This window comes from Tachypleus tridentatus, chromosome 7, assembly GCF_004210375.1.
Source record: "Tachypleus tridentatus isolate NWPU-2018 chromosome 7, ASM421037v1, whole genome shotgun sequence".
NCBI classification, from domain to species: domain Eukaryota; kingdom Metazoa; phylum Arthropoda; class Merostomata; order Xiphosura; family Limulidae; genus Tachypleus; species Tachypleus tridentatus.
Window position 1 is genome coordinate 193,211,820 of NC_134831.1, and position 23,653 is coordinate 193,235,472.

Sequence of the window (23,653 nt, forward strand, 5' to 3'; positions counted from 1 at the left end):
CTAATAATAACAGTTTTACTGGTAAACCACTATAAACTGTATAGTAGCTACCATTCTTCTTGTTTAAAAATAACAGTTTTACTGGTAAACCACTATATAAACTATAGTAGCCACCATTCTTCTTATTTAAAAATGATAATAGTTTTAGTGGCAAACCATTATAAACTATAATAGCTTGAGCCTGCATATTAAAAACTAGAAAGAAAGAGTCAGTGCTTAAAAGCAAACTAATGACAAAATAACTTGGTTTTAAATACAAAGTAGAATGTCTAATGTGTAAGTTTTCTTACCTCAGGTAATCTGTCATATAATACTTCTCTAGCAGTAGGTCGATATTCTGGATGCTTCTGAAGCAAATCTCGAACAAGCTGTTTAAAGTCAAATGAATAGGGCCCACGAATAGGAGCAAATTGACCCTGCAGTAAAGACCCGAAGGCTTAATTTACATAACTTTTTCAAATTCAACAGTAATGTTGTGGAATCTGTGGCTTATAACACTTTGGTCAAGTTTTCCATCTATGTTTGTTTAATTTAGAACAAACTATTCAAAAAATTACACAATGGGTAAATTATTCTATCAGTATTTAATGTTAATCAAAGAAAATACTTTTTGTTAGAAGAAGAATTGGGCTATATAGTTGATTATCTATGAGTATCAAATATATTGAGAAATTTCATATAAACTAATCAATTAACTGATATTACAATTAAACTGATTAATGTCACAAAAATAACTACCACAAATTAGTGTGTCCAATCAGTACTGTTTTGGATTATTCCAACAATAGAAATGAGTTACCATATTTCATTATTTTCAATTATTCTACCTAACCAAGTAATCAAATGATTGTAATTATGTCTTTTTGTTACTAAGTTCAAAGCTACATATTAGGCTACCTGAATTCTGCCAAATGGGGTATCAGAACAAAACTATATAGCATTATACACTGATGTTTTACTACTTCAAGTTTGGGCCAGTATGAGGTGAAGTGTCTTGAGTTTGAGTCCCATTGCTACCAAACATGCAACAGAAACTTTTTTTTAATTAACTAAAACCAAAATATTTTAATGTTTAAAACATTATAATATGGACAATAAAATGGTTGAGCTATATCTTTCAAAGCACTGTAAATATGGCAACCAACCTTCACTATTTTATTAACTAAAGCTGGTAAGTTGGAACCTTCAAATGTTTTCTGGAGACAAGCCATTTCATAAAGGATGCAGCCTAAAGCCCAAATATCAGACTTCTCATTGTAAGGCTTTCCTTCACACTACAAAAAAGGAAAGAAATGAAAAGTAACTACACACACTTTTATGTATCAAAGAATTAGCTGTACTTTACTTTATTAACCCAACCTCAATTCAACACTATGGTTTATAGTACTAAACCTATTAAATACAGTTACCCACCTTGTGGTGCTTAAGCCTGTTTTAAAGCCAGCATAAGAGATTCTTAAATGAAATTGGACATCCAAAAGATCTGAGTAATTGTTAGCCTACATTTTATCAATTTCCCCAGTACATTCAAAATTATAACATATTGCTAAGCCTAACTTGCTAACCAAGCCATTGATATATTTAGTGTTCCAGATCAGTAAACAAATAAAACTACATAAAGTTGACCCTAATAGTGGCAACTTAATTATTACTATTTTTACTGTCTTTAATCATCCAGAGAAGTTTTCTCAATCATGCAAAACTCAGAGTTACTTTTCCACTACTACTGATCTATATTGATGGACTTCAACAACTATAATTACCTAACAAGTTAAATATTATCTGTTGTTTATATCATGTTTCTGTGCTTATAAGATAGTTAAACATGATATAAACAACAGATAATGAATTATGGATTTTTTACTCAAAATTTCCATGACTTTGATGTAAAGAAATAAATGTTATTATTTGGTGGTTTTTCTCAGCACTTAGCATAAAATTAAGAAGAAATTTCCAAATTTATTCATACAGTGCATTGTTAAAAAAATCACTTAATGAAAACAACCAACTGGTAAAGTAGGGGAGACTCCATAAAAAAGGCAGGGTTTACTCAATAATTTCTAATAAAAATAAACCTTATGTATAATAATGAAATGAAGTTTAGAATTCAACTATCAAACTATCAAAGACAATCTATAATGCAAGTTTAATGCTTTAACTGCTATTTTCCAGTTTAATGATCATATCCTCTATCATGCAAGTTTAATTTATTTTACCAAGCTACAAAGGCTAATCACAAGGATTACTTATTTATATAATCTAATGCAAGTCAATTACAAATTTGAGATCCACTTTCAGGGAATATCTGTCAAAGTGTTATTGGGAATTAACCAGCTTCCTTTATGGAAACTTTGAAGTCAAGACAGTTTGTTTAGCACCATTTAGAAGTTGGTGAGCCCAGCAGTTTAGGAGATGGAGGACATTCAGGAAAACCCTGTGTTCTGCAAGGGTTGGAGTTAAGAAGACAACCTTTGTACAAACCTCAGGACCAAGACAATTAATTTTGTACCATCTCAAAGTCAGTGCTACCAATGCTTTCAGAAGAGTTATGTGATACACAAACATTGAATCTTATTATATAGATGAGTTTTTAGATTGTTTGACCTTTTAACCCATAAGAGTCCTTAAAATGCTTAAATCAAAACAATGCAAAAGATGTCAGTAGTATAACCATACCAAGTTTTAAGTTAATAAGAAATGAAAATACTGTGATCAATTGAAAAGGTTCTGGAAGAAGAACAAAAAAAAAAAAATAGAAAAACAGTATGTCTCTGTAAAGACAGATATTTTTAACATAACTGTGAGAAAGGAAAAAAAAGCCACACACTGACAGTCTATTAGCCCTGCTCATAGTAGGAGAGGATTAAAATTGTCTGTACGTACTTTAACTATTCATATCAAGAGAGTTATTTACTATCTGCTCATATTAGGAAAGGATTAAAATTGTTTGTACATACTTTAGTTATTCATATCAAGAGAGTTATTTACTAACTTCATAGACTATATCCACTCTGCAGATTATTCTCACAAAATGTATTTCTCTTGAGTAAACTGCAGATTGTGTGCATATAGTGAAGCAGATTATAGCTACATTTTTATACACTTGCTTTCCTTCTACAACAGTTTCATAAGATAGGGTGCCACTCAGAAGGAAAAAAATTACATGTCCATAAAATGTTGTACTAAATGTTATAATTAGCTTGGTTTTTCAATAACCTACATTACACAGTTACTAGAGTAAGCTGTTTCTACATTTTTGTTAGGAAAAGAAAAGAAATAGTTGAATCAATCATTCAAACTTTCATTCAAATGTCAACTATTTTTTGAATTTGCTGAGAAAACATACATAAAACAGAATATAGATATGCCAGATACAATAGAATCATTAATCATGTTGCTCATATAAAATAACCACTTCCGGTCTCAATATAGGACTGAATAGATTGCTTAAGAGATATGTTGTTCAGTTTGTTAATTTTTTTATTTGTTATCAAATGCAAAGAAAAGGGCAGTAAAGTTTAGTAAAGAAAACAAAAATGAGTTTGGTAAATACACTCACCATCTCAGGACTGATGTAATATGGTGTTCCTAAGACTGTGTTGGCTCCCCCTTGTCTGGTTGTTAGCATTTTGGATATCCCAAAATCACCAACTTTCACAAGTCCATCTTTTGTCAAAAATATATTAGCTGTTTTAAGATCTCTGAAAAAGAAATTATTTATTTCAAAGTATCAGTTGGCTAAAAGTAGTTTCTTTTACATTTTCTAACCTCAAATGAAGGAAAGTGTATCAGTGCAAAAACTATGTGAAAACTAAATCCTTTTGTGACATTCTGTGATGACGAGAAACCCACTCAAAGTAAAAATGTATCACAGGACAGTTAGTATGGGTATTAGCACTTTTACCAATAAAGCAGAGAACAACATTACAACCTCAAGTTGACCTAATAAGGTTGAAACATTGTTCTCTGCTTTATTAGTAAAAGTGTTAATACCCATACCAGCCATCCAGAGATACAATTTTGTGACTTTCACTAGTACAGCTATATTAGCGGACACCTGCCCAATCTATGCAACAACTAGAAATTTGAAGGCCTAGTATATAGTGACAAAATAAAAGATACAGAGCATGATGTTAAAGTTGAAATAAAAATAAAACACTATTTACTGACAAAGAACTGAAAATGAAGAAAATGAGTTGATCATGTAGTGATAGAACTCTTGCTTTGTAAAGCAAAATTATTTTATTAAACTTTAAGTAATTGATAAAGGTGTATTTAAAGAAAAATGATTAATGAAAGGAAAACAAAATGCACATGATCAGCAGACTGAATATTGTAAAAACAGATTTTTAAAGATCAAACTATTCTATCTGTAAATAATTAAAATTGCATTTATGATTAGCCTTCTATCTGTAGTTGACCAACCAGACACCTAACTCATGACAATCTTGGACTTACTTGGCTCCATGTAAAATCACAAAACAGTTCTGTATACACATGATAAATTATCTCACAATACAAAAATAGCTCCTATGACTGATTACAGAAAGTAATACCTCTAGCTTAATTTAGCATGTTAGCTCAACTAATGTAGTACATTCTAAACTATAACTTGTAAAAACAAATTAGATTTTGAGGATGTGAAATACTATTGGAGGATGAGATATGAAGTATTCACACAATATGTAATAATCACATGCCAACTTTAGTCATATTATCATTTCTATTTTCTTCTTACTCTACTGCAAAAATATTTGAGATTCGATTTACAATGAACATGATGTCATCTTGGTACCAAAATCTTAAAAGAATAATAGCTATAACCATTTTTTGTTTTGTTTTTATATCTTGTAATTATTCTAAACCAATAAACTCCTAGGTTATGTCTTTATTTTACAAATTTTTAAAATTGGCAAAATTCATATTGTAATGATCAAAGTGCACTATCAGAAAACAGATTATTCGTTTTAACTTTACATTATAAAGACAACATATCTTTAATATAAGATCATAATGTTTACACCAGACATTAAAGAGGCTTCTGCTGTAATCTATTCCTTTACATGGAGAGATAAATTACTTTCCCCGAATACAAAATTCACCAATAAAACTATAAAATTAATAGAAAACTGTAGAGGTAAACAGCTGCAACTATGAAGATAATTAATATGAAACTCATGAGATAATTATGCATTCAAAGAAGAAAAAGATATTAATAATTTTATTTCATATTTTTCAACTTTTCATTCCACATGAGATAAAATTAAGTATTTCTATTTATAGAATGAAATGTTCAGGTTAGATGTTCTTTTAACATTATAAACTCAAAGTTGAAATACTCAAAAAATTACTTTAGTTTGCATTTACAGTTTAATAGGATAAACTTTCCACAAAGTGAAAATGGCTTTTTGTTCTAAAAAAAAAAAAAATACTTAAATTTTAAAATATTCCAGTACCTGTGAAGAATGTTATTTTCATGCATGTGACATATTGCTGAAACTATCTGCTTGAATAAGTCCAGGATTTCATTCTCTTCTAGTGCTGTCTTCAGATTAGAAAGATATTGTTGCAAAGTTCTATGAATAATTTCAATTAATGGAAATCAATGAATGTATAAATCTCATTTATTTTCAATGCATCAGATGTGTTGAAAAGTTTTGAAATGACTTATTTTACATTTTTCTTTATAAATTATTTTCATTACATTTCTGTTATTTTTATTCTCCAAATATTCATCTTAATAATGTTTGACTACATTTCTCTAAATAGTTGTATCAATTCATTCATTATTAGGACACTACTTCCTCATAATAATAATCATAAAATTTACTTTTGTGTATGAAAATAAGAATATTTTTCTGATTTTAAAATCAGTATTTACTTTCTGGGAGTTTTGGTATAAACTAGAAATTACCTGATTGATTTAAAGCACACTATTCCCACTTCACAACATATTATATAAACAGATGCAAATAAAATGTTTAATAAATCATACATTCAGTCTATCGTAACATTCTCTTTTCTGATTAACAGTGTTTTTTCAGGCAATGCCTCAAATTTAGATTATATATTCATGTACAAAATACTGCTAATACAGTACTGAAATGAGACCAGTTTTCATTGGTCAAAATACAAACTGTAAAGCATTAAGGTTAAAACAAGTACTTTAATAATTAATACAAACCATAATCAAATAATAGAATTTCATAAGGTCTATTTTAATATTTTGTTTATCATATAGAGCTATTAATATGTTTCTGTGACAAAAGAGTAAGTGTTCAAGAAACATATTATAAAAACTTTATTATATAATAAATGAACGTTTAAAGTTATAATTTTAAACAACATATAAAATCACATTTTCTGTCTGTAATATGACACAAAATAACATTTAAAATAGGCTTTTGTTTTCCATCCTGTACAGCCAAATGAATGAATGTTTACATTTCTAATGCTGATAGCTCTTTTTTACACGAAATTTCAAATGTAAAAGTTGAGAGGAATGTGAAAAGTTATAATCTTCTTATAAAAAAATGTATTTTCAACTGGTACTTTTCCTCTCACATGATTAGCAATTCTCATCAATTCACATGAAAACTTTCTTATTACACACGACACAAGCCTTCTGCGTACCACCAAGTATACTCTTTGCCCATTTGTGTGACGCATAAGAAATCAAGATGAAAATTATGACAAGTGCATCTGAGTAGAAGAAAATGCAGTAAAAGAGTAATTCTACTCATAGAAAGAGACAGTAACTCAATCCCACAATAAGCAAATTTGGTAAATGAAGATGCATCCCCTGGTGTAGAGTGGCTATGGCACAGCAAACCATACACAGTACATCAACTAAACCCAAAACCTCCTCACTGAATACCAACATCTGCATGAGAAAAGAATGAGGATCATATCATCTTCACCTCCAACCCAAGAATAGGGGAATTGAAAACCATTTAGATTCCTGGGTAGGACACAGGAATTAGCTCTGAGCTATAGAACCAGGAATTACACATCTATTATCAAAAGAAAGTCTATCACATGTAATCAACTACTAGGCACATGAAACAGGTTAGGACCATCCAACAAGCAATAACATTCATGTAATAAGAGAGAATAAGAGAGAGCCAATGACAGAACCAGAGCAATCCCACATACCCCTTCTGTGAACCACAGCACAGAAGATGAAATCAACAGAGGAAGACAGACAACTTGACACCTGTGTGAGGAATTATGTTGATTGATTCACTAAATATCTAATCCAGTCTGCAGATGGTTATAGACATCTTATGTGGAACTCATCCAGCAGGATGCCTCCATGGTTGACCACCCTAACAGCTGGTGAATGGTAAGGACTCTCATACTCCACTAGATGAAAATGAGAGGAGGGCCTGATAATGCTTTGGAGAGCTCAGAGGAATGATGACACCTGCAACAATGCAATGAGTAATTATTAAATCCCTATTTTGAAAAGCAGACTATACTGATTTATTCAACCAAGGTATTTTCTTCTGCTTTATCCACATATACAAATTTGTGTGGTTAATTCTGGCTAAAGGCATCTATAGCCAAAACCTGATAATGAGATACCAGGGACCAAGTTAAAGATAACTGGTAATTTATGGTTGTGGCAAATGCATCAATGAGAAGAAAAGTTCAAAGGTTACAAAATCAACAGAAAACAAGAGGATGAAGAAACTACTCTGTTGGACAAATCTTGTCAGGATGGGAAAGATGATATGCCATGAGCTGAAAGCACCTGGGACAGACATTCAATTAAACGCAATATGAGAGACCTATCTATGAAAACAGAGGGATCTCAACAGGTTTGATACAAGTCTACATGGTTTTATTGATGGAATGGATAATTACCAAACAATTTCTGGCAATGGGAAGAAAGTGATCAAAAGACAAATGAATGGCTAGAAGCTCTACAATTTTAATATGCATAGACCTCCTAATGTGTCAATATTTGTCCAACCACCAAAGGAGATCATTTACAAAGGAGGAAATAATGTTATAAAAGATGCCCAGGGATCCTGAACAAGGTTCTATTAAACATGCAGAGTCCATTGAATGGAGCACATATGTATAACCTAGAGTGATTAGCAGGATCACAGTATACCACATCCCAACATTTCCAAAAGTGACAGAACCTTGAATACAGAAAATGAGGAAACAGAGATACCATAGCAAACAGGCAATTCCACAGAACAAAGTCAGAGAGGAAAGGCTGAACCTAACTGAGGTAAGTGTTGAAAAAGACATCCAAATGTACAAGGTATTGGGTAAGATGCAGGAAGGACTCTCCAGTTTAATCAACAAGCCCATTTGAGCAGCTTTAAAAAGCTGAAGAGTGTGGGTGTTTGACTCCTGTTTAAAATGTACCAGAAGTAACCAGTCATTCATGCAAAAAATGAAAAAAATTCTCATCACCCAACAGAAAACATAAGCAGCAAGCCAGCCCAAAGGGTAGGATTTTCAAGAGTTGTTTCATATTTACATGAATGCCTGTTTGGAGTGGACCAGAAATAGCCAGTCGTTCATGTAAAAATGAAACATTTTCACCACCCAGCAGAAAATACAAGGAGCAAAGCTAGCCCAAAGGGTAAGATTCAAAATTGGTAAACCACCCTTCAATGGATGAACTGAAGTTCAGGAAGAGATCATTCTGAAATGGGAATAGGCAAATAGGTATTGGTGACATACATCTTGGGCATCCACAAACCAGAAGAAAGTGTCCACAAAAGAGTAAAGTAGGACTTCTGGTGAACATGGGAGATGAATAAATCGATTGAGGTAAGACAGACCAATAACTTGCCTCTAGTTTATGGTCTTTTTGGGGTACTGCAATTAGATGAGAGTAAAACAACAATAAAGGACATGGAACAAATTTCATAAACTGTTTGGTAAGGAGGTCCTATACCACATTTGATAAATGTTGGCAAGTTATGGGATCCTGTGGCAAGAGAAAGGAAATAGGTACCTGGGGCAAGAAATGAAATTTTAAGGCCCTGTGAAAAACCCACACACTGGTGATGAAAGGGCATCACATGTGAACAAAGGCCATAAGTCAAACTCCAACAAGGCAGTCACCAGAAATGGAAACAAGTTATCAAAATCCTAGTCATCCTCCCCAGGTTGCAAACGTTAAGAAAGAATTGGGGCAATGTCTGAAGATAAAGAATGACCTATATAACATTCAATCTCCCTGTGAATAAGCATAGACAAACTTCCAGCACCTGAAGCCTGAGATAGAGCACCTGTTGAATGTGAGACACCTGAAATGGTGACATTAAATTTGGAATTCCTATTGTAACATTTGACAAAAACATCTGAGGTAAGAAAGAAATCTGACAAGAATAAGGGTGATTGAACCACTTTGAGAACTAATTCAAAGTAAAACACCAACCAAGATGAAAAAGAAAGTGGCCAAGTGCAAGTGATGACAAACAAAAAGTGACAGTTCAGTAGAGGTGCATAGAGGGAGTCACATGCACGAGTGTAATATGCTCCTATTGGTGGAGTAGTAACATATGATGATTTACATGAGAGACACATTGAAATCATTTTATTCTAATATGCAGATGTGGGATGCATAATAAAATGTTTCATATAAAGTGCAACAATAAACAAGAACAGCTAATCTTGTGAGTAGAGGAAAGTATCATATCAGAAGACATTTGTACTTTAGTACAATTTTCAGAAAAAAGTTTATTAAAAAAGCAGCTATTTAATTAATGAACAGTTAACATACCCTCCATCAGCATACTCCATCTTAATCATCAAAACTCCATCTTCCTCAAAACTATCATAGTAGCTAATAATGTTTGGGTGATGAAGCATTGACAATACCCTAACCTGAAATAAACATATTCTTGAGCTTCAGATTTAGATATCACATCTTCAAACAGCACCTTTCTGAACATATATAAAATAAGAATGCATCCACTAGGCAATATGATAATTAAAATCTACAAATACTTACTTCATAACTATTTACACTTCCACAATGGCTTTACTGAACACATTGTGGGTTTTAAAATAAATAAGCTTTATTCCAAGTTCCAGTACACACACATTAATAATTTCATTATAGGTTGCAGAACACATACATTAATTGTTCATTATAGGTTCCAGAATACAAGCATTAACAGTTTCATTATGAGTACCAGTACACACACATTAATGGTTTCATTATACGTTCCAGTACACACACATTAACAGTTTAATTATAGGTTGCAGAACACAAGCATTAATATTTTCATTATGGGTTCCAGTACACACACATTAACAGTTTCATTATGGGTTCCAGTACACACACATTAACAGTTTCATTATGGGTACCAGAACACACACATTAACAGTTTCATTATGGGTACCAGTACACACACATTAACAGTTTAATTATAGTTTCCAGAACACAAGCATTAACAGTTTCATTATGGATTCCAGTACACAAACATTAACAGTTTCATTATGGATTCCAGTACACAAACATTAACAGTTTCATTATGGGTACCAGTACACACATTAATTTTTACAAGAGAAACTAGAATGTACTTAATTCTTACTTCATTCATAGAAAGTTGTCTTTCCCCTGCAGTCAGATCATGCATGTTGATTTCTTTCAAAATAACCAGAGAGTCATCATTTTTATTTCTATACAACACAGCTGTACCAAAAGCCCCTAAAACAGTACACATATTTCAGGTTTTAGTAATGATTAATTTAGAAATGATAAAGAAAAAACAGATATACAAGCATCTGTGACAATTTATGTTTATGTACACACAAAAATGACAAAACTTATGATGGTAAGAAGATTTAACCATGTTTTCTCTAAATATAAAGCATAAACTGTAAAAAATGTAACAGAAACTGGCTTGAAACTATACAAACTTGAGAGTTATTCTCGTTGATGGTGTTGTCAGCAATTTGACATAAAACTAAAACAATTTTAAATCTTATAAATTTTATTTTTGAAAAGCTGATGCCAACAGAGTGACACACTTGTCCAATGATTGGTAAACAATCAAGGTCTTATAATTTAAACATCAAATTGATAAATTACATAAAATACAAAGCAAAAGATGTCAGTTATAATGATAGACATTTTTAAGATAAAATAAAAATCTCAAAGCTTCCTTATACCAACACCAACCAAACAAATCAAAAAGTTAGCAAACTGAAAATATTTCATATAAATAGTTACCTCTTTTCATAAAAAGCTCTCTCATCCTACACTGAACTGCACCTCTACTGGCACAAATTTGATACTCCTACTTACCCTTACATATATTAACAGGAGACATCTAAATACTAACATGCAAATTAGTATACAGCAGCCCTCCAGCAATAGCAGTGCAACACTATCTCTACAGTAACTAGCACCCTCTACAGCCTTGTAGCACTTAATTACTTCAAGACTGGACAGAACAAATTAAATCACATAGGAAGTGGGAAGGATAGATGGGAAATGTGAGAATGTGAATGGAGGTATGTATCTGTCAGAAATGCCTTTCAAAAGGTAAATTTTAACTTCTGATACAATATCTTAACTCTCTCACAAAAGGTTTCAATCCCACACTGAACAGGTAAAGAGACAAGCGATAAAATGATATTCCTTTAGGAAGCATTCAAAGAGAAACCATGGAGTATGAAAAGAACTTAACACACCCGTGGGAAACCTCACCATTTTTAAATCAGGTATACTCTTAACCCTCTGTGAATATGTCACCAAGGAAGAACCCCATTATAAGTTCAAGAAAATAACAGACTCCCTGGTGTAAAGTGGCTAGGTCACATTGGATTACAGTTCAACCACCCAATACCCTCCTCATCATGTATACATCTCCAATACAACCACAACCATATTATCTGTTGGAAACTAACATCTGGGTGATGAGAGGAAGGTGAGATTGTATCTCCAGTCCATAACCATGAAGCATTAGGAATTGATTGTCCAGTGTGTAATAAGAGGAGGTACCTTGCTACACATATGTGAGGACTTATATGACTGATCCAGCTCCAACTATCATCACATCTGCTAAGAACTGACATCTGTAGGATAGCAGAAAGAAGGCTGCCTTATCCAGAGGGATAAAATGCATATTTTGGCAGAATGCATCATCCACTACCTGGCAATATCTTGCACTGTACATCAGATCTGTGGTAGGAGTGCATCAGTGCCATCCAGACTGGCAGAGTGCCACCATCCTACTCTCAACTGAATTATATTGAGCATTGTCAAGAATACAGACCTCCAAGGTCCACCAGCCCAGTGGCTAGAAACTGGTAAATGGGAAGAACTTCCATATCCACTAGAAGAAGGTGGGAAATAATGAATTCTTCAGTCCAAAAAAATGTTGCACCAGAGACAGTGCAATGGGTGACCATGATAACGTATTTTCAAAAGCATACTGATCCTATGATTGACAGTACATGAATCATCAAAGACTGTCACTAATTCCTGTCTGCTTTACTCATGTTAGTCAAGGAGAGTATGGTCCAGGGAGAACATTTTTAAGAAGCAAAATACCATGAGGAATACCTACTAGAAGTCTTGTAAAACACCACATTTTCATGATAAGCATAACTTGACACATAGGTCTTACAATGTGGAATTAAGAATAAGTATATCTGATCAGGCAACAGTTGCTTCTTGGCAAGATCCAACTATGCAACAAAGGCTCCAGAAAATTAAAGATTAATGAAGCACTTACCTACTTAAAGAGAAAATGTGCAGTGCAAAATAGGGACTAGAGGAAAGAAAATCCCTCAGAACAAGAAATGAATAGTTAGTGAAGACTGTAAGAAGTAAATTCACTTATACACATAATGACACCAATGAAGTCCTTTAATGGATGAAGGAACTGAGCAGGATGAGGTGACAAATATGAAAGGAAAGGTAGTTAAGAGTATGTGTGTTTGTGTGTTTTTCTTATAGCAAAGCCACAAAGGGCTATCTGCTCAGCCCACCGAGGGGAATCAAACCCCTGATTTTAGCGTTGTAAATCCGGAGACATACCACTGTACTAGCGGGGGGCAGTTAAAAGTAAGAATACTATGATGAAAAGGAAGAATAAGCCAGAAAAGTCTACTGGCAAATCCAACCCACAATGATCTCTTAAGAATGGTCATGGGATTGGGAAGAATTCCAAGAAATAAACACCAGGAATTACCATAGAAGAAACCAGTGCATATCCCATAACAGGGGAGAGCCACAACCAGGCAGAGGAGGCAAATAAAACCAGAATGACATAAGTGTGATTTGGAAAGAAGGTAGATGGCAGGAAAGCAGAAATAGCCATCCAAATTGTTGAAGCATTGATCGAAAAGGAAGATCTGGGCAATCCCATGTTAGTAAAGGGAAACAGTTCATTGTTATCCAACCCACTGAGAAAGACAAACAGAATGGGAAAAAGAACGATGCAGTGCACCACAAAAACTGTCCCATCAAACAAGGGACTTGACAAAAACATATATAAAAAAGGGTTCTGTTGGTGGCTCCAATTTGGATGATGAAAAGAAAATGTGAAGTCAGATAAAGGGATGGTTACGCTAATATAAGTAAAAGTCACTCCATTCCAGATTGAAAGCAACCAATGCCAAAGAATATGAAATAAATGATCAAAACCAGAAGAGCTAAGAATTGAGATGACTGAAAAAGACATCTAGGTCAAAACCTACACAAAATGAAGAAAATTAAGATATAGGGGAAAAGTTAATGAGGAAGAGTCCATCTGACACAATGGTCTTGTCCTCCACAAACCAAAAAAAAAAACCTAACATATGGCTAAATACGACTCCATGGTTAAAAGTCGAAGGACAAATAAACAGTTCAGAGCTAACCAAGCCAAGACAGAGCATCAGTTCCCTAACTTCTAGGGGACAACAAACATGTGGGAATAAAACCCCAAATATATGGATCTCCCTATATGATGTCACCCTTGCAAAACAACTTCCAAACCACCTCCTAAATATGCTGGCAAGAAACAGGAACCCAAGGAGGAGACAAAATAAAAAAAGGAACAAACCAACTGCAATCACCTCAGAATCCAAGGATCTGTAACAAATGATCTCCAAATGTGCTTAAAATTCTCTAAAACATTGTTGTACCATGTCTGATATAGTATGAATGGTAGTATATTGTAGAACAAAGGCAAATTGGGCCACTCACTACTACCACCAAGTGGAATTAAGCCCCGAACCCTATTATTAGAAGTTCATATATATAACATTGTGCCAGCAAAGGGACAAGAGCCACCCCTGTAGTCACTGGGAATGCCAATTTCCCCAAGAACTGAAGATAAGCTTCTGGCATTCAGAAAGACAACTGACTAGGGAAAAAAATGTGCACAAGATGGGTGTGAGAAAAAGTGGAGGCCAAGTTAAACCCTCCAAAAAATGAATCCCATAGCTTGTCACTGTAAAGGGCAAGAGGAGAACAAGTGGAAATAAGAGATAATCATAAAGCATATCATATTTGATTGAATAGGTCTACCAATGGGAACAGAGGCCTGGACTTACTTCCTCCAAAATGACATGTGACTGCAAGATATAGGTAGAAAGAAGAATAGGCAGCTCAGATTTTTATCACCCTGTTCAGGCAAACCAGCACAAGGAATAAATGGATAATCATCAGGTGTTTCAAAGTATCATGCCTTTGATGTAGCAGGAAAGTCAGCTGTAGTAGTTACAGCAACTGAGGTAGAAGTCATGTGTAACTGCATGAATCTTAAAACTGGAGTTGATAGGAAATGTAAAAATTAAACTATGAGGTTGAGTGAAAATAACATCCTAACAGTAAGACTGCTAATTGAGAAGTGATTAAGAGCCAATAGTTAGGATTAGGTGTATTGTCATACTCCTATTGGTGTAAGGTTGTTGTATCATAATTTGCATGTTACTATGGAGATGTCTCATGTTAACATATGTGAGTATGAAGGCTACTGGCAAGAGTACATTTGTACCAATAGAGGGTGGTGTAAGATATATTGGAATTTAAATGTTTTCACATTACAATTACAAAAGTAATCAATTAAATAACTTCATTTTCACTACACATTCTTTCCATTCATAGTTACATTTTGCAACCAATTCAATACCAAAGAACATTAAATCTTTTAGCACCTTTCCCCACGGTTCGTATTTTTTCATATTCGGCCATACTCTGTGAACGGCTACGTGATTCAATGGATCCATATAATACATCTTTTAGTTTCTCTGGTATAAAATACAGGGCACCAACTGGACTAAAAATACAAAATAACATAAAGTTCTTCACACAAAATTATGTCAACTAAAACTAATGTACATTCCATATTCAGCCACTATTTGCTCATATAGAATACTATTATTTCCAAAAACATCAACTTACTAATATGAAGTTTCCCAAAAATTATTTGAAAAGGTTCTTATTCAAGGACTTGTGAAAAAACTTATCAATCAACACTACTAAACTACCTAATCAAAACAATTTTGGTTTTTTTGTTTTCATTATACATCCAAACTAGTTATTATGAACAAATTACATATTTTCAAAAAATAAGACTAAAATATTAAAAAAATACTTTTTCAGTGGAAAGGCCTCTTGAAATTCCCGACAATAAATGTTTAACACCCACAAAACTATGAACTTACAGAACTTGTTCAACATCATTTATCACTTGAAGAATTCTTGTATCTTTTCCTGGCAGGTCTTTGGAAAAGTCTACTTGACACTGTAATAAAAAGGTCACTCACAAACTTGTAAAGCCAATGAGAAACATAAGATATACACAAAAGTTACCTTATTCTAAGGTCTGGCAAAAGTTGTGACAATACTCACACTATTCCAGCAAAGTCCATGTCAGACAATGTAACTCATATGCATGCTACACACCTTTACATTTATGACAGTTTAGAATGTATTTTTTTTTATGTATTTCCACACTTCCATTGAAAACAAGAGCTTCAATAAACTTTCTACTGAAAATGTAACCCTAAATAACTGTTCAACAATGCATGAGAAATAATTAGAATTAATTGCAGAATTCAACAGTTTTTTCACTTGTAACTTATACAAGATTACAGTTTACACAATGGCTAAAAACTTTATAACAAGATTTAGAACATATTATATTAAAGCTACAAAAAATTACTCAACATTATGTATGTTTAAACATACATGTTAATTGAGTATATTTTAAACATGACCTGAAAACTAGCATAGGTGATTTGGCAGCATAACATACATCCACTGAAATCTTTATATAAGTTTATAAACTGTATGGTTTCATCTTGTAGATCTGATACAATAATTTGAGGATCACACAATTTAATATCTAAAGAAAGATAAGACTAGAAACCATTATGACTTGCTTTGGAGATCTGGTGGTGTTTTAAAACTTTATTACACAACCTTCAAACAGAACCAAATCAAAAATTAACTGTGTTTACAGATAAGAATCCTTTTCTGTATTCTTACAGATTAATGATTACGGATTACATCATCAACTTCATAAGTTGGTATGAGATCTATATTAAATTGATTTGTAAAATATTGAAAGCATATTCCACAAATACATTATTATGTATATATGACAAATAGGAATGCTAAATGACATGAAGTTTCTTTTTAAAAATCTTATTACAAAACATGTCACCAATCATATGTAAATATATTTACCATATTTGAACAATTTCATGAAAGTCTTTAATTTTTTTAGGCTTTAAGATGCTTTTGCACACACTTTCTAATGTTTAATGTAGAATATACACAGTGGTGTTAACAAACAGGTACCTTAAACTGTCATAGGCTAAAAATTACTTTATTATCACAAGCCCATTATTAAAGCTACCTTGTCTAAATATGAATCAAATAAAAAGAAAACTCAAATCTCAATTTACCATTTAATATCATCACCTTAGGTTACACCTTATTTATAAGTAATGACAGGGATTACTGCAATAAAACATAACTACACTGACTAATTACTTTTAAATTATGGTGGCTAAAATGTTTTGATTTCATAAATTTTTAGATATAATAAGTGAATGATTGTAGCAATACTGGTCAAAGGCAGAGGTTGACCACACTTTATATGAAGTTTAAGGACAGTTTAGTACTCAATTTTCATATAATTAGTAAAGTCAAGACAGGTTAACTTATGAGCAGAACAGATGGAATTATGTATCTTAGAAAGTTTAATTTCTCACAATTCATCTTTGTGTATATTTGAGTTTGTTTGAGCTTTACAGTATAAATTGTTCTTCAACTCAAAAAATATATAAAATGCCAAAAATAATGAATGAACACAACAAGTGTGTTAAATAATTGATAAAAGTGGCAACATTTGATTTTCATAATATCTATAATGCTGATGATTTCTGCTACTCTGCACTTTTTTATTATTATTTATTTCTCTCAGTAAACTGGTGAAGAAGTATTGTCCATTAGTTACAACTATTGTGTTAAATGTAATAGGTAAAACCTATTCAATTATTCTTAGGAAGTTCATAATCACATCCAATTGAAAAAAGTTCCATGGTTTAGTTAATAAAAATGTTCTATGAACGTTTGAAACTGTACTGAAAAATAAAATATTTTCAAACCTTTGTAATCTTCTTTAATTCTTGAATAATGAGTTTTCCCATTTCATTGTGGGCTATTCGACAGCCCAGAAAATCAAACCGTGCTCCATTTGCACTTCTGTCTAGAAAATTATCCACCAAAGCACAAAAAAAATCTCTGATTGGGTTGCTGTTAAATATGGTTTCAGCTGACAGTATCTGGTATAGAATATGTAAAGAAAAACAATGAGTTATTTCATGTGACATATGAGAATATGCTATCTAAAAATAGAATATTCACATAATTCTTTCTAATTAATTATGAAGAAATAAACTTGAGAAATATAAAGAGTTATTTGTGTAAAATACTACATGAACTTAAATAATTTATATCTAAATGCACTGCTAATAAGAACAGCCATATAAATATTGGTCTTGAGTTTTCAGATGAGTTACACAATCCATGATGACGAGAAAACCCACTTGTAGAGAAAAATACATATGTAAATACGACTGGTACGGGTAAAGAAAAAACTCTATGTAGAAGAGTAAACAACATTTCGACCTTCTTCGATCATCATCAGGTTCACAAACAAACCTGACAATGACCAAAGAAGGTCGAAACATTGTTCACTCCTCTGCATAGAGTTTTCTCTATCCATACCAGCCGTTTTTACATACATATGAGTTATACACTATTTTATTATTCAGGCAATAGTAAGATCTACATTCTATAGACGGTTAAAACCATTATATTAAAACAATTCTAAACATGCAGATCAGAAAGTCACAAGACAAATACAGCTCAAATAAGCCCACAAAGGAATGGCATATATCAGAACAAATTTTCAAATTATTTTCAATTGCATACATATTGATGATGCCACTGAAAACTGACTGATTCTGGAAATGGTATGCAACAGTTACTCCCAATGCAAAGTATTCATATGCTCAGGTGACAAAGTTGTATCCAAATAAATAATTCAGAATTTTCAAGATACAGAAGATATCGCTTGCGCTTAATGGCAATGAAAAACAAAAAATATGGATCAATTTATGACATCAGGACCACCTAGACTGAGCTCTAAAATAAACTATACTTCAGCCATAGTAAGCAAAGTGTGAATTGTAACAGGAAAAAATCAATGAACAAAATGGTCAGTAACAAAAGTCATCCACTTACTCCTAGTAACAATAAGCAAAATAATAGAGAATAACCCCAATCTGGAAAAATGATACAAGTCAAACAAACATCAGAGAGAAAAAAAAGGATGTGGAGACTTCAATTGTTACAACACAAGATGACCAATCATCAGATAGAAGAAGAACAATGTGGAGACTTGAACAATCATGACACAGAGAAAGGAGGATGTGATGACTTAAATTGTTACAACACAAGATGAACAATCAACAGAAAAAGAAGAATGTGGAGACTTGAACTGTTATAACACAAGATGGACAATCATCAGACAGAGAAACAAGAATGTGGAAACTTGAAATGATACGATACAACATAAACAATGATGACACAGAGAAAGGAGGATGTGAAGACTTAAATTGTTACAACACAAGATGGACAATCATCAGACAGATAAATAAGAATGTGGAGACTTGAAATGATATGATACAAGATGAATAATCAACAGACAGAGAAAAAAGGATGTGGTGACATGAATTGTTACAACACAAAATGAACAATCATCAGAGAGAAAAAGAAATATGTAGACACTTGGATTGTTACAACACAAGATGAACAATCATCACACAGAGAAAGAAGGATGTGGAGACTTCAATTGTTAGAACACAAGATGAACAATCAACAAACTAAACAGAAAGACATGGTCATTTGAACTGTTACAACACAAGATAAACAATCATATGAAGGAGACAGAAGGTTCTGGAGATGAGAATTGTTACAAATCAAGATGACTATTTATCTGACAGAGAAATAAGGATGTAGAGACTTGAATTGTTACAACACAAGATGAACAATCATCAGACAAAAAAATAATGATTTAGAGACTTGAACAATTACAACACGTGATTAACAATCATCAGACAGACAATGAAGGATGTGTGAACTTAAATTGTTACAACATAAAATAAACAATCACCAGACAGAGAAAGAAGAATGTACAGATTTAAATTTTTACAACACAAGATCAACAATTATCACACAGAGAAAGAAGGAGGTGAGGACTTGAATTGTTACAACACAAGATCAACAATCATCCAAAAAAGAAGGATGTGGAGACTTGAATTGTTACAACACAAGATGAACAATCAACAGACAGAAAAAGGAGGATGTGAAGACTTGAATTGTTACAACACAAGATGAACAATCATCAGACAGAAATAGAAGGATGTGGAGACTTGAATTGTTACAACACAAAATGAACAATCATCAGACAGAGAAGAAATTTGTGGAGACTGGAATTGTTACACAACAGGATGAACAATCATCAGACAGAGAAAGAAAGATGTGAAGACTTGACTTGTTACAACACAAGTGAACAATCAACATACAAACAAAGAAAGATGTGGACACTTGAACTGCCACAACGGAAGATGAACAGTAATCTGGCAGAGAAATAAGGATGTAGACACTTGAATTGTTACAAAACAAGATGGACAATCATCAGACAGAGAAAGTAGGATGTAGAGACTTGAATTATTACAATATAAGATGAACAATCATCAGACAGAAAAAGAACGATGTGGAGAATTGAACTGTTACAACACAAGATTAATAATTACCAGACAGAACAAAAACGAAAAGGATACTTGAATTGTTACAAAAAAAAAGATGAACAATCATCAGACAGAAAAAGAATGATATGGAAATTTAAATTGTCACAACACAAGAAGAACAATAATCAGACAGAGAAAGAAGGATGTGGAGACCTGAATTGTTACAACACAAGAAGAACAATCATCAGACAGAGAAAGAAAGATGTGGAGACTTGAATTGTTAGAACAAAAGATGAACAATCATCAGACAGAAAAAAAAAAGGATATGAAGACTTGAATTGTTAGAACAAAAGATGAACAATCATCACACAGAAAAAAGAGGATGTGAAGACTTGAATTGTTACAACACAAGATGAATAATCGTCAGAAGGATACAGAAGGATGTGGAGACATGAATTGAAACAAAACAAGATGAGCAATCACCTGACATATAAACAAGGATGTAGAGACTTGAATTGTTACAACACAAGATGAACAATCATCAGATAGAAAAAGAACAATGTGGAGAATTGAACTGTTACAACATAAGATTAACAATTACCAGACAGAACAAAAAGGATGTGGATACTTGAACTGCTGCAACACAAGGTGAACAATCAACAGACAGAAAAAGGAGGATGTGAAGACTTGAATTGTTACAACACATCATGAACAATCATAAGACAGAAAAAGAAAGATACCAATGACAGGGAATTGAGAAAGAATGTGCACAAGTTGGGACAAAAAGTTACAAACATAAGGTGAACAATTCATTTAAGTATTATAAAGGTGATATTAGAGAAAGAAAACAGGACAAACTCTAATAATAAGTAAGCAGTAAAGACATGTTAAATCCCAATAAATGGAATCACAAAGTAAAAAAAAAAAAAGGAATATTTAAGGACACAGGTAAAAAATATAGAAAATAATATCTAGAAAAAGACTGGAAAATTGAGGCAGAGTAAATCAGGTTAAATTCGTTGTCCAATGGATCATTCCCAACTGACGAGAAGGAAGTTCAATCAACAGAATGGGAGAAGAAAGCACATTAAACATATAGTAATTCACAACACATTGAACAATAGTTCCAACATCCTCAAAGAAATAATAAACCTCAAGAAGCCACAGTAAAAATAAGGTCTGTATGCATAATAACATCACACACAGCACTAATTGTATGTCACCATCATTCCAGAATTCAAAATTTAATTAATAAATGTAAATAAACCAAATTAACTCAGATGAGAAATTTTGAACATGTTTGTTTAATGTAATGCCAAGATAAAGAATGAAGTTATCACAAGTTACAGAACATGGAGGTTGTGTCACCTTCCTATTTGTTGATGGCTTTTGTTACATGGTGATGTCATCATGTCACAGTGAATTCATGTAAAACACATAAATTTAGGTGGGAGTTACCTCAAGGCTATTATCAAGGATGTCTTATAGGCAAATTCACAAAAAGGTGAGTTATACTCTCATAATTCAGATATTCTTCCTAATCTCATAATTCACATTTCCTGGTTTATAATCATACTTCCAAGAGTATAATTGGTTTACAATTTCCACATTTATCCTCTACTAATTTACTAAAACACAGAGAGGAAAACATAATAAAAGCTTCTAATGTTCTTACTAAGTGTATAAAAAACTTGTATATTCCACATACCTCTACTTCAAATCCTTCAAAACAAATACAGTTCACAAATTATCTTTTAGTATTATCCATAAACAAGTAATTCTTACCTGCCACACTTCCCAGTTCTAATCTTAATAACAAAGGTTATACAAGAGATAAAATGTTAGTAGATCAGGTTTATATAATCAGTTTTTTATAAAAAAAAGCATGCATATATATATTTATTTATTTTGTGAAGTTTCTAAGTGAGTTTACTTACCCTTTTTTTATTAACTGTAAGATATATTTCAGACTCTGTTCCATGAGCTATAAAAGCAATGCTTGCTACCTTTGTTCCACCAAGTTTTGCAGCAACCATTCCTAAATATATATATATGTTTTTAATGCTAACATACAAGTATTTTTAACATACACTTTAAATATTTTTTGACAGTATTTATTCTATAATTTTATTACAAAGGAATTTTCTCAGTGTTTAAGTCTAATCCTAAAGTTTCACTATAATAAAAAACATTTTTATCAAATAATTGATGAGTTAATATACCATGTCACTCACTGGAACTTCATTACTTTAAGAGTTCTATCTTCACACTTATTGTCCATATGTTATTCAAGTACTTTTTAACTCATCTTTTACTGAAACAACATAAAACAAACACAAGACATGACATTGATTCTCACCAATTAAGCCATTCAGTAAATCAATCTCCTTCCGATACAGTACAAAACCTGTCAGTGTAAGAAAACATGATTCTCATTTTCAGTTAAATGATACAAGTTTTGAGTGGATTGTTAATTTTAATTTTTCATTTAATTCAAGTACAATGTTCAGACCACTCATTGCCATCATTGGGTAACTTTTGTCTATTGTGTAAACTAGTAAAAAAATACTGAGCAAGCATTTTGTTCCAATTTAGAAAACATGTATGGTTACACCTGTGTTTTATTTAAATTTGATTTTAGCTCATTAATAATTAATACTTCTTTTGTTTTGCTTCTCTTAATGTTGTTCTCATTGCATAATATTTTAAAATTGTTAATGTTAACTAGATGTTGATCTGTTGTACTGTGTTCATAAATGTGCGATGGAGATTAATATATTCTTTGAACATAATGCTTATGTTACACCTCATTTCTCTCAGTAAAGTCCTATCACATCAATCACACTGTTATCTGTAGAAGCTTCCATTATCAGATCCTTACCTATCAAGTCATCCAGTGAATTTATCTCATATTGATACAACAGAAGATGGATACAGGACCTGATAGCATGGGAAATTTGACTGGAAAACTTGTATTTACTTGAAACAATCAGCAGTCTTCTTGCAGTGTTCAGATCATCCACTGAAAACTGAGCAGATGTCTCACCATAAGAATATGTGTTTCCAGTGCTTGATATTCCCTGCAATGATGCCTCCCACACCTCAAAAGCAGGTGTTGGGTTCTTCATTCCTTAGCTCTCAGTTACTCCTCTTGCAGTCATGAAGTTTTTGTACTGACTTTCCCAAAATTTCATTGGTCAACTGTAAATACAGTATGAAAGTAAAGAGCTGTAATCTCCCTACCATTATAAAGTATAATGTATTTGCTTGCTTTAGATGCATAATCTCTGAATAATTTATGTAAATTTACAAATCACACTTAGTGAAAACTTTAAAATTGCAATGGGCAATTCTGAACAACAAAAACCACATAACTCCAGTATATTTAAAAGTAAAAAGAAAGTTTGCA

General features: G+C 32.5%; 1 protein-coding gene across 4 annotated transcripts in view; it reads right to left on the reverse strand.

Annotated features, from left to right (window-relative positions):
* The window catches only part of LOC143257585 (serine/threonine-protein kinase Nek8-like), an 88,714-nt gene that overhangs the window by 55,245 nt on the left and 9,816 nt on the right, over positions 1-23,653 (reverse strand). For 3 of the 4 annotated variants that reach the window (XM_076516494.1, XM_076516493.1, XM_076516495.1), the window contains exons 2-12: positions 23,126-23,445; positions 22,182-22,282; positions 17,596-17,772; positions 15,643-15,722; positions 15,133-15,254; positions 10,572-10,687; positions 9,755-9,858; positions 5,457-5,576; positions 3,560-3,701; positions 1,146-1,274; positions 291-416 (exon numbers count right to left, since the gene is read on the reverse strand). In XM_076516494.1, coding sequence (XP_076372609.1) covers positions 291-416; positions 1,146-1,274; positions 3,560-3,701; positions 5,457-5,576; positions 9,755-9,858; positions 10,572-10,687; positions 15,133-15,254; positions 15,643-15,722; positions 17,596-17,772; positions 22,182-22,282; positions 23,126-23,372 — 1,464 coding nt within the window. In that variant the 5' untranslated portion in view covers positions 23,373-23,445. The remainder of the gene's footprint in view (positions 1-290; positions 417-1,145; positions 1,275-3,559; positions 3,702-5,456; positions 5,577-9,754; positions 9,859-10,571; positions 10,688-15,132; positions 15,255-15,642; positions 15,723-17,595; positions 17,773-22,181; positions 22,283-23,125; positions 23,446-23,653) is intronic. The other variant, XM_076516496.1, reaches the window with a different exon arrangement.